Source organism: Dipodomys ordii, unplaced genomic scaffold, assembly GCF_000151885.1.
Source record: "Dipodomys ordii isolate 6190 unplaced genomic scaffold, Dord_2.0 Scaffold31, whole genome shotgun sequence".
NCBI classification, from domain to species: domain Eukaryota; kingdom Metazoa; phylum Chordata; class Mammalia; order Rodentia; family Heteromyidae; genus Dipodomys; species Dipodomys ordii.
Genome location: NW_012267247.1, coordinates 9,928,714 through 9,940,946, shown reverse-complemented (window position 1 = coordinate 9,940,946; position 12,233 = coordinate 9,928,714). Strand labels below are relative to the sequence as shown.

At 47.2% G+C, this 12,233-nt stretch overlaps 1 protein-coding gene across 1 annotated transcript in view; it reads right to left on the bottom strand.

Annotated features, from left to right (window-relative positions):
• Positions 1-12,233, bottom strand: part of Lrrc48 (leucine rich repeat containing 48) — a 35,113-nt gene that overhangs the window by 7,581 nt on the left and 15,299 nt on the right. The window contains exons 7-11 of the mRNA XM_013016418.1: positions 11,883-11,995; positions 9,704-9,878; positions 3,786-3,917; positions 2,603-2,673; positions 235-358 (exon numbers count right to left, since the gene is read on the bottom strand). Coding sequence (XP_012871872.1) covers positions 235-358; positions 2,603-2,673; positions 3,786-3,917; positions 9,704-9,878; positions 11,883-11,995 — 615 coding nt within the window. The remainder of the gene's footprint in view (positions 1-234; positions 359-2,602; positions 2,674-3,785; positions 3,918-9,703; positions 9,879-11,882; positions 11,996-12,233) is intronic.

Genomic DNA, 12,233 nt, shown 5'->3' with positions numbered 1-12,233 from the left:
ACATGTTAGCCTAATTCACCCACCAACAACCCTGAAAAGCACATTACTTTTGCAGATGGGGAAGCTGAAGTGCTGAGAGGCTGTCAAGACTACTTGAGCCAAGTAGGGATGGTTTGCATTTTACCTATCCACACCGCCTTATTCACCCGGCCACAACCACACCTAACCACCGCAACACAGCCTCATTTTCCATACCCAACCTATAGCACCACAAGCCCTGCACTCTTGGCTCACCGCGCGCACAGAGTCAGGAAGGTCCTCGTCAAGCTCGCCCTTGAGGATCTTCTCCAAGGTGTTGATGGAGATCTCCAGGAGCTTCTCATGATGGTGATTCTCTAGGTCCCGACACTGAGCCATTGTGCAGTGGTTAAGCAAAGCCAGAGTTGGAGCAAGCCCTGAGTGTTCCTGGCCTTTGGCTGGGCCTCTGACAAGCAGAGGTCCATCTCATCTCTGCTCGACAGAACAGACTTTAAGATGAACATTGAGGTGCAAAGAGGTGGCATTGACTTCACAGCCATCATCTATGTGCAGCAAGCCCCGGGGCCAACCCCCACCCACCTAGCTTGCTCTGGTTATCATTGACCCTCAGTGCCCAGCTTACCTCTGTATTATTATCTCATCAGCCTCCCTATCCTATGGCCTCCTACCTGGACACTGCAGTTGACTGGATTGCTCTTTCACATTTTTACTCCTTTTCTCCACAGCAGCCAGAGGGAGCTTAAGGACCCTACTGAGCCATAGTGCCTCACACCTGTAATCCTAACTTCTCAGAAAGCTGAGATCTGAGGATTATGGTTTGAAGCTACGTTGGGCAGAAAAGTCCATGAACCTCTTATCTTCAGTTAACCACCAGAACGCTGGCAGTGGAGCTGTGGCTCAGGCAGCAGATCACCAACTATGAACACAAAAAGCTAAGGGATGATGTCTAGGCTCTGTGCTTAAGCCCCAGTACTGACATATACACACATAAAAAGGACCTCTGGTTCATCCTCAGGGCCTTTTGCACAGCTTGCCTCCACTACTACAATGTCTCCCACCCTTTCATTTGGTCAGTATGACCAAATGAAGCTCAGGGAAGATCCTGGGTCTGGCCTCTGGGTTAGCCGCTACTCACCCTGTACCCTGGGTACCACTTGCTACCTCTAAAACTTTCATTGGCTTGCCAGACTCTGAATCTCAGGAACTGTCTGGGGTCTCCAAGGATCAGAGTGGAGCTTAGCAGTTTGTCCCCATGTGGCAGGTCCTAAGTTCAGGTAGAGAGATGGCTGATCATGCCTTAACTGTTGGCTTCTAGCTTTAATACTTAATCTAACAAGCTTCTTATAATTTGTCAGTGTCTTCAATATGGAAGTTGCACCAGCCCAGTGGTTCTGGAATATCATCTATCCACAAATGTTACCCATTGGAGAAAAAATATATGAGGACTTGATTGCATAGCAGTCCCTCTGGGCATCCAAAGCATTCCTCTAACAAGGCCATCATTTGGAATCTCCCTTAGGCCTCATGGAACATTCTTTTTTGGTTTCTTTTTTTGGTCGTGGGGCTTGAACTCTGGGCTTGGGTGCTGTCCCTCAGCTCTTCAGCTCAAGGCGAGCGCTCTACCACTTGAGCCATAGCGCCACTTCCGGTTTTCTGGTGGTTTTATTGGAGATAAAGAGTCTCATGGTCTTTCCTGCCCAGGCTGGCTTTGAACCGTGATCCTCAGATCTCAGCCTCCTGAGTAGCTAGGATTACAGGCATGAGCCACCAGTGCCCGGCCTCATGAAACATTCTTTTGGACATTCTATGTGGTTGCCAAAATGACATGCTTTTAAAGAGAGCTTTTCCCTCAGGAAACTGGAAGTTTTATCTTCTTCTAATTTCAAAGGTGTAGATTCTAATTAAGTAAGATCCTGTGGTCAATTTAAATATCCTCTCGGAAATGTAGCTCTTTCTATAAGTCAGAAAGGAATGTATCTTTTTGTAAATCAAATGGGAAGTAGGTATATCTGGAGGAAAGTATGATCATTAGAGGGATGATGGGACAACTTTAGGGCATTGGTGGCCATAGAGGGGGACAGGTGAGCAATCCTACAGATGATCACCTGCAAGCTTCTTTGCAGGCTTCTGAAGCAGCTTTTCCTGTCTTCCTCCTTCTCTTCTTCTGCCTCCTACTCCTCCTCTTCTCCTCCCCCTCCTCCTCCTTCCTCCTTTTTCCCTCCTCCTTTCCTCCCCCCCTTCCTCCTTCTCCTCCTCCTTTCTTTCTTTCTTTTGTGCTAGTCTTAGGGCTCGAACTCAGGGCCTGGACACTGTCCCCGAGCATTTTTTGCTCCAAGTGAGTGCTCTACTACTTGAGCCACAGCTCCACACCTGGCTTTTTTGGATGCTTCATTGCCGATAACAGTCTCACAGACTTTCATGCTCAGGCTGGCTTTGAACAGGGACCCTCAGATCTCAGCCTCTTGAGTAGCTAAGATTACAGGATGAAACACCAGTGCCTAGCCTATTCCCTGTCTTTTGTTCAAAGTATGGACCCCTCTTATCCAGTTCCTCTGGAGGCCAAGACCAAACTCAGGGACCTGCAGTAGCTCTTCATGGGAGGAGATCATTCCAGAAAGGATATAGGCCTTGAACATTTTCAATAAAGATTCCTACCAAGTCGATAATGTTCCGTTCAAAAATATTTATAGTCTCCTAGAAATGATAGAACACAGTTAATATGTGCATTTAGACTATTCAATGCATTTTAGACAGTGGGACTTAGCATATTCCTTTCCTGGGTGCTGAGCTGCAGGCCCCTTACATTGCCTCAAGATGGGGAAAGTGCAGGGTACCCACAGGAGCCTTGATGATTCTGCAGACCGAGCAAATTAGACATTTTTATATGTGTAAATGCCACTGCAGTGAGGGAAAATGGGGTGAAGTGAAAAGCACGACTGTCCCTCAGCCATTTGGACTCAAGCAGGACCATGCATGGTTCTAGGAAGCAATTAGGTGCTGAACGGTGACCTCCCCCACCCCCCCCATCACAGGTGCTATGGTTTAGAGGCAGTGGGGGCTCTCCCCTGGTGCTGCATACTACTTCTGCAGGGCTGGAATACTCCCCTGCGGGGAGTGAGCACTGCCTTGCATGCAGTGTGATGGTGAAATCTAGCTCATGTCGGAGGTGTCACTTTGATGTGTGAGGAATTGATTAGGCGCTATCTCTTGGCCCAGCCACAGCAGCATCTGATGAGGTTCAATTCATCACACCACTTCCAACTCCCAGCCTCCACTGCCTGCGAACACACGTCACCCTGGCTGCTAATGCATTTTAGACAGCCACACTTTTCATTTGCCCTCCTCAGCACTGAGCACTGAGCAGCCGGCTCCTCACATCACTGGGGAAACAGCAACCTCAGGCTGTGCTGTGGAGGGGGGGCCTTTGTTTGGTCCTTGGGTCTAATCCAAAACCTCTCTCTCTCTTCTCTATTGTAGCTCTGGGCTATTCCAGGATGGAGAGAACATTCCAGAAGAATGGATCCACCTCCCATTCTCATAAGAATCAGTTCCCCATCTAAATGACTAAATTGTTAGTAATTATTAAAATCTGGTGCTGGAAGTGTAACTCAGTGGTAAAGTGCCTGTCTGGCATTCTAGAGGCCCTAGATTCCATCTCCCTAGCACCGCCCACCCCACCCCACCCCCCAAAGCAAATTTAGGGTCATCTTGGATGTTTTAACATAGGGGCTTGTGGAAGCTATGCCTGTGGGTATTTCTACAGTACTATCACTGGGATCCTGCATCTGAGCCTCGCCAGGCCTTACCTCCAGCTGCTCTACCAGCTGCATCTCCAGTGTCATGAGCACATTGAATAGCTCATTGATGTCCTCACTGCACTCCACTATCTTCTTCTCAATGGTGGGCAGGTCAGTCTCTTCTCGGATGGCGCTTAAATTCTGAAAACCAAAACCTGTGCTTTAGGAATCAATAATTAAGCACAGTTACTGCTAGGTGGCAATTGGGTTTTATGGGAAAAAACTTGGACTCTGGGGTGGAATTGCCCAAGTTCAAATCTCAGCCCTGCCATTGTCCAGCTCTACAGGCTTGGAGAAGCTATCTATTGTGGACTGGTGGTTTAGTTCAGTGGTAGTGCTTGCATAACATGTCAGGAGGCAGTTTTAGAGGCTGGAAGTACAAAATCAGTTGACCCCATTTGGTGGGCTTCACCCATACGCCATTTGGATGCATCACAACTTGGTTGTATCACAACATGGTGGGTGGCTTTATGTAGCAGGAACGTGTGCAAGTATCTAGGGACTTGGGCAGGAGGGGTCACATGGCAAGAAAAGAGGTAAAAGAAAAGGAGTTCAGAAAGCATGAATCTTATGTATCTACCTAATTTTTTTTGTTAGTTGTGGGACTTGAACTAAGGGCCCGAGTGCTGTCCCTGAATTCTTTAGCTCAAGGCTAGCACTCTACCACTTGAGCCACAGCTCCACTGCTGGCTTTTTCTGTTTATGTGGTACTGAAGAATTGAACCCAGGCCTCATGCATGTTAGGCAAGCACTCTACCACTAAGCCACATTCCTAGCCCTCACAAGACTTTTCTTTCCTGGGCTGGCTTTGAACTGTGGTTCTCAGATCCTCGTATCTCATTCTCCTGAGAGAATGCTGGTGTGAGCCTGGTCAGCACTCATCTCTAATATTTTTTTTTTCTTTTTGGCAGTAGTGGTATTTGAACTGAGAGCCTCATGCTTGCTGCTCTACCACTTGAGCCACTCAGTCAGCCTCTTTTGCATTGGTTATTTTCAAGATAAGATTTTTTTTTTTTTTGGTTGTGGAGCCTGAACTCTGGGCCTGGGCGCTATCCCTCAGCTCTTCAGCTCAATGCTAGTGCTCTATCACTTGAGCCACAGCGCCACTTCCACCTTTTTTTTTCCTCTCTGCTTACGTGGTGCTGAGGAATCGAACCCAGGTCCTCATGCATGCAAGGCAAGCACTCTACCATTGAGCTACCTACCCAGCCCCCAATTCTTGATTTATGTCTCAGCCAGCCTGGATTGTGATCCTCCTGCACCGCCCCCCTCTCATTTCCTCTCTGCCCCCTCCCCATTACTGGGATGACAGGTGCACCACTGCAGTCAGCCATTGTGCTTCCCTATAACTTGAGATGACAGGTGCACACCACTGTGTCCAGCTATTGCATTAAATGGAGTCTCGCCAATCTGTATGCCTAGGCCAGCTCCAAATAGTGATCCCACATCACTGACTCCCAAAAGTAGCTAGGATAATAGGCTTAAGCCACCACCTTCCAAGAGGCTGATCATGTTCTCTAGGCTGAGATCTGGAGGATCAGGGTTCAAAGCTAGCCTGGGCAGAAGAGTTTATAAGACTCCATCCCTAAAATAACCAGTAAAAAGCCAGGCTGGAGGCATTGTGATCAGCCCTCATGCAACATCAGCTTGTTTTTAGATACTTAGTATTAGTCATGGAGCAGGATAGAGTTAATTGGTCATGAGTCAGTGGGAAAAAAGATACTTCCCATCTAGATAGAAATCAAACTCAAGGGCTGGGAAGGTGGCTCAGTGGTAGAGCGCTTGCCTTGCATGCCTGAGGCCCTGGGTTCAATTCCTCAGCACCACATAAGCAAAAAGAAAAAAGTCGGAAGTGGCACTGTGGCTCAAGTGGTAGAGCACTAGCCTTGAGCTGAAGAGCTGAGGGACAGCACCCAGGCCCAGAGTTCAGGCCCCACGACCGGACCCAAAAAAAAGAAAAAAGAAACTCAATCTCTACTTCAAACCTTATATGAATACAAGTTCCTGATGGAAGTGAAGATTCAGTTATGAAAAGGAAAATCATAAATATGTTAGAAGAAAATACAGGGAACTTTTTTTCTTGGCAGTACTGGGGTTTGAACTCAGGGGTTTGTAGTTACTGACACTCTGCACTTACTAGGTAGTTTTTTTGAGCCAATACCCAAGCCTTTTTGTTTTCTGTTGACACATAGGGTCTCCCTTAGTCCTTTTGGGCTGGCCTGAACTGTGATCCTCCCATTTATGCTTTCCAGATAGCTGAGATGATAGGTGCTACTACATCCAGCTTTTTATTGGTTGAGATGGGGTCTTGCAAACTTTTTGCCTAGGCTAGCCTTGAACTGCAGTCTTCCTGATCTCAGCCTCCTAAGGATTACAATGATAAGCCACTATACCCTAGGTTTTAACTCAGTGCCTTACACTTGATCTGCTTGCTTGCTTAGCTTGTTCAGCTGGCACGCAATCATTTAAACAATGCCTCCAGCCTGGCTTTTTACTGGTTATTTTAGGGATGGAGTCTTATAAACTCTTCTGCCCAGGCTAGCTTTGAACCCTGATCCTCCAGATCTCAACCTCTTTGGTAGCTAAGATTATAAGTATGAGCCACTGGTGCCTTACTATGAGGACTAAACTGTGGATGGGAGGAAAGCAGGGCAGAGCTATAGGAAGGGACCTGGGTGGGGAGGTAACTAGGGGTGCTCAGGATCCATAGGGTCTTTGGAACTTCCAGGACAGAGGCCTCAACTTAGGATGTGCTTTCCAATATCAAGTCAGACCAGGTGGTGAGTGGTGCACCTGGATCTGGGTACAGATGTTTCCAGGCCCTGTGGGCTGTCTGAGTGAGAGTCACTGCTCAGGCTATAGAGGAACTGGCTTGTTCTGAGGAACAAAGCCTGGCTCCTGGAAGTGGGTGGCTTGGTCCAGTCAGGCTTCACCTGGCCACATCCTACTTTTCTTCCACATGGACTCGGTGCCCTGAGGGAATCTGGGCCTCAGGAGGAGCCACTGACTGACCTCCAGCCATCCCAATTCCAGGAGCTACAGGAAACCAAAGAAGAAACACTAGGAAGTGGCTGGACAGGAATAGAGGACTGGAGGGTGGCCTGTCCAGTCCAAAGAGAACAATTCTGATGACAGCTGCCTCAGGAGAAGAAGTTGGCAGCCACATTTCCCCATGAAATCTTCCTGTTTTCACTGTCAGCAGGATGCTCAAGACATTTTTAAACCTTTTGCAGGCCAAACCAAACACAGATGGGAACCAAATGTGTCCCTCTGCTGAAAGTTTTAACTGCTGCTCCAATGCAGTAACATACCTCCTCATAGTAAGAAGGGTCTCAAGAATCAAATCACACAGGACATGAAGACCCTCAGTCAGGCTCCTGAGGCAAGGACAAGGCTGTGGGAGTGGGGAGGGCTAGGAAATCTGGGGTTGGAGGCCAACCCTGTTATGTCTAACTGGCTTTATTGTGGAGAGAGTGCTCCGCTTAAACTGAATGAATTTATGGGCTCCTTGAAGTCTCTCACCTTGCAAGTAAACTAGTGTCTGTGAGTAGCTTTTAGGAAAAAGAAGTTCGGCAGTGCTCTTTAAGAGACTCACAATGATCCACTATGTATATTAGGTTAATATCCTGTCTTGCCCAATGCTCACAGCTGTAATCCTAGCTATGCAGGAGGCTAAGATCTGAGGATGACAGTTTGAAGCCAGACCAGGCAGGAAAAATCTGTGAGACTGGTATCTCCAATTAACCACTAAAAAGCTGGAAGTTGAGCTGTGGCTCAAGTTGTGGTTCAAGTGGTAGAACACTGATCAGGAGCAAAAAAGCTAAGGGACAGTAACCAGGCCCTGAGCTCAAATCATAGTATGAGCACACACAACAAAATAATAATGCTACCTATGCTGGGCATGATGGTACATGTCTGGCTACTGGAGAGGCTGAGGCAGGAGGAGTATTTGAGCCTAGGACTTTGAGACCAACTGGAACAACATAGGCAGGATAGGTCAGGGAGCATGAGGCATGGGAGACAGTAGCCAAGAATTCAGAGATAAACTATGTATTCATGAATATGAAAGCACAGACATTGTTTTCTTTGCTTTAAGCTTCACACTCCCTCACTGAGCTGCAACATATTAAAAAAGAGGGGCGAGGGCAGAGGGAGTAGCTTTCTCCCTCTGCCTTTTCCCGCTTGTCCCTAAAATTAGTATACTCTGAGAACTAAGCAAAAATGCTTTGAAGAATGACAGCTGTCCTGGGGTGGGAGTGGGGGGGACACACTTGGTAAAATGATTCCTTTGATCAAAGTGTTTGTAATATTTCTCTCAAGGTTGGACACTTGTCTTGAAGGGAGCATCTGGTAGTACTCATTCTTTGTTTTTGTTTTTTGTAGGTTATGGGGCTTGAACTCTGGGCCTGAGCACTGTCCCTCAGCTTTTCAGCTCAAGGCTAGTGCTCTACCACTTGAGCTACAGCGCCATTTCCGGTTTTCTGGTGGTTTATTGGAGATAAGAGTTTATGGCTTTTCCTGCCCAGGTTGGCTTTGAACTGTGATCCTCATATCTCAGCCTCCTGCATAGCTAGGATTACAGGTGTGAGCCATTGGTGCCCGGCTTCATTCTTTGTTTAAAGGTATGCTCAACCATCTATGTCGTTAATGACCTCAAATTAATAAGGGACCAACCTTTAAATCTCTGGGTCCATATGACATGATTCGATGTACCAGATGTCCAGAACATAGATGAGCACTCAACCAGAGGGGAATCTGAGCCAATCCCCCAGCCTACTTTAAAAACCCTGATGTTAGAGTACTCTACACACCATGGGCCCACACCCATGTCTAGGTTGAATACTATCTTTCCACCTTCCCTTTGATTTTCTTTGCTAATAATTTTTTGGTGTCCATCTCAATGTGTCCTAAAATTCTTTTTTTGCAATGATGGTGGTTCACACTTGTAATCCTAACTACTCAGAAAGCTGAGATCTGAGTATCATGGTTTGAAGTTAGCTCAGACAGGGAAGGCCATCAGATTTATCTCCAACCAACAAAAAGCCATAAGTGAATCTGTGGCTCAAAGTGGTAGAGCACTAACCTTGAACACAAAACAATAACAACAACAAACCCAAAACTCAGGGGCAGTCCCCAGTTCCAGAGTCCAGCCCCAGGACACCACAAAAACAAAACAAAGACATGAACTCAGTACTCAAGGGCCATGGGAGGAATTCACTCGTTTGGAGAAATTCTCCCTACAGCTTCATCAATTCCAGTAGCCACCCTGTCTCAAATAATAAGGATAATGCTAACTCAAAGAAACAAAAAGTACAGACTGGTCCCTTTCCAATGACCCCTGCTTATGTTGAGTCCTGAATGCTAGAGCCTTCTTCTCTGCTAGGTCAGACATCCTTCCTCCAACACACCTGCCTGACTCAGCCTCACTTTCCTTAGACTCCCTAAGCTCTAAGGTTTCTCTCCAGGATATCACAGACCACTGTGCTCACTCAGGTGGAGAGAGCTTGGTCCTTAAACTCCCTAAGGACAGCAGTCATGTGCAACATCACCCCAGTAACCCAGGGCCAGGCACAAAGTGGGGCTCCAAAAATGCCTGCTAAATGAATGCATGAACAGAAGGAAGGAATTGTCATGGTCGTCATCAGAGTAGCACAAATAATACCATTACTAATAGCAATGATGATCGGAATGACCTTGAATTCCAAGGGCATCTTTGTAGAGACCTGCAAGCCCCATATTGGCTCAGTCATCAAGCAATGGGGTGCTGTGGTTGAAGAGCTCAATGAGCTCAATCATGGGTCTACCACTCAATGAAGGTGTGATCCCTGGGCAAATGGGACAATGTCCACAGGCCTTAGGAGTCACAATAGTTGCAGGTCCTCCATAGCAGGAGGAAATAAGGCTCAAAGGAGGCAAGGGGGACCTACCAGCATGTGTTTCTCCTCGAACTTGGCAATCTTGAACTTGCCTTGCTCCTGGTTTTCGTGGATGGCCTCGAGCATACATTCATTGAAGGTATCTAGTTCTATTTTCCTCTTCTCCTGCTGTTTTAAGCCATACTCAAAAATGTTCAGGCAGATGATGACAAACTTGTCCTTGTAGGTGAGAGGCTGTTAAGGAAGCTCATTGCTATCTCAGGAGCAGGCTGCTATGGGGGCACAATAAAGTTGCTTGAGTTTCCTGGCAGAGCACAGACTATGTGCTAAATACCGTGTGCAGGACTTGAAATAGTGGTGGTGTGTGGACCCTTGGGCAGAAGAAGAAACAGAGGCCCAAATGGCCAGGATTTAAAATGTGGGGCATAATGTAGTGGTTGGGACAGTTATTCAACCTGAGCCTGAAAGAGTTAAGAACAAGGCTGAAAAGTCCCAGAAAACAGACTCTGGAAAACTTGGGGTCTAGACTAGTCTCCATGCTCTGAGAAAGATCATGTAATGAAATGCAGATGACCAAGTCCTGGCTCTGCTGCTGCTTCTGGGACCCACCCTGGGTATTCCAGTCGTGGACTCATTTCCTCCTCTGCCGCCAAGGACAGGAAAACTGCCGCCACACAGAGTTCCTGGGAGACATCCTGAGGGTCAGGTAGGTAAAGCTCACATGACATTGTTCCTTCTGAGGGAATGGAAACCAATTCTTGGAAGATGAAATGACTTACCCAGAGTCTCACAGCCACAAGGTCTTCCAGCCCAGAGTCTGATCCAGGTCACCTGGTGAGGAGGTATCCAGGCCAGGCCACAGCCCCATCTGTCTGGCCTAGAGAGCCCTGTTCTTCACTGTTTCCTATCACTCCACCTCATTCTGTTCAGAATGTTGAATTCGGAGTCAATTTTGATCCAATATGAATGCTGTCAGATTCAAAACAGAGTCATCTGTGCCAAACTCTGGCCAAAGGAGCTGGGGAAGGCCACAAAGGGAAGTCCTCACGCAGGATTTGATATCACAAAGCCAGTCGTCTGCTCAATGAGAATACAGTGTCACAAGCTTAAATAAGCAAACCAGCTTGTATGGTTTGAGGATAAGTTGTAGCCAGCAACTGTCAGTACCATGAATGTACAATGCAGCTTTCCCTTTCTCAGAGTACCTAGCCTTTCCTGTGTTTGCACTTCAGGACATCTTGGTCTGTGTGTGAGTCTCACACTGTGATTCTACTTTCACATTTCATTCCCAATAAAGCAATTGCTTTATTGGAGATTTGTCTGCATATTTTCTTGGAACTTGACACCAGTAGCAGTAGATCCACATGACGTGGTCATGTCACCTCAGAGCCTCTCAGCTATTGGACTCCTTGCCTACCCCTAGCCATCAACTCACCACGTAAACCACTAGTAATCATTGCCACTGCCACATTGCCAAGTGTTGACCACATCCTAGGGCTCCAGCTAACTAGGGAATGAATATGAGCTCTCAGGCCTTGCAGACCAGAGTTTAAACTCCAGCTTCTAATAAAGTGACATTGAGCCAGGTGTGTCTATCTCATGCCTGTAATCCTGGCTACCCAAGAGGCAATTCAATGCCAACGTGGACAGGCAAACTCATAAGACTCATATCTCCAATTAACCACCAAAAAGCTGGAAGTGGAGTTGTGGCACAAATGGTAGAGCACCAGCCTTGAGCAAAAGAGGGACAGAACCCAGGTCCTGACTTCAAGACCCAGTACTGGTGTATGTATGTGCATGCATACACACACACACACACACACACAGACTCTCTCTCTCTCTCTATGTTGACTTAACCTGTCCAGCTTCAATTCTCCATCTATAAAATGCATTTGATCTAGTGCAAGAGCATAGCAAGAACAAGTAACTGTTTAGTGGGATCCTTGCCCCGAACACACGGTCTAATTGCCCTATCTCTGAAAAGCTGGTTGTCAAGCATAGCAGACTTAGACCAAGCCAACAATCACCCAAGATGTCCCTGAAATCTAGAGAGTGTTTCCCCAGGCAGGTCAGCGGTCCTAGCTGGAACTATGTTTTGGGTACATTGCTAATATGGGAATTTTACCTCCAAAGGTCTCATGTGAGAAACAAGGAAACAACCCCAGAGCAGAAGAAATTTGCCAAAAGAGGCTGGTGGCACTCAGACCAGGCTCAGGCATGGGAAGGATATACTTCAAGGAGCTCGTTGACTCCAGGCAGGTAGGACAGCTTGTTGCCCTCTGTGTCATCAGCATACATGCTGTCAAACAGGAAGGAGCCATTCAGGTACTCAATGAATGCCAACTGTGGGTGAAAACACATGTCGGGTATGGTGACCCTTAGTCAGGCATCTGCAAGGGCAATGGGGCAGTAAAGGCTTCCTGGAGCAATACAACACCTAGACTGCAGCCCTCCCTCCTAGAAAGGCTGGTATGTGGCATGCTCCATGTAAATGGCGTGTGTGGAGGATAGAGCTGTAGACTGCTCTAAACTTTCTGACTCAGTCTGGCTGCACAGAGATCTGAGGGCTAGCTAGAAGGAG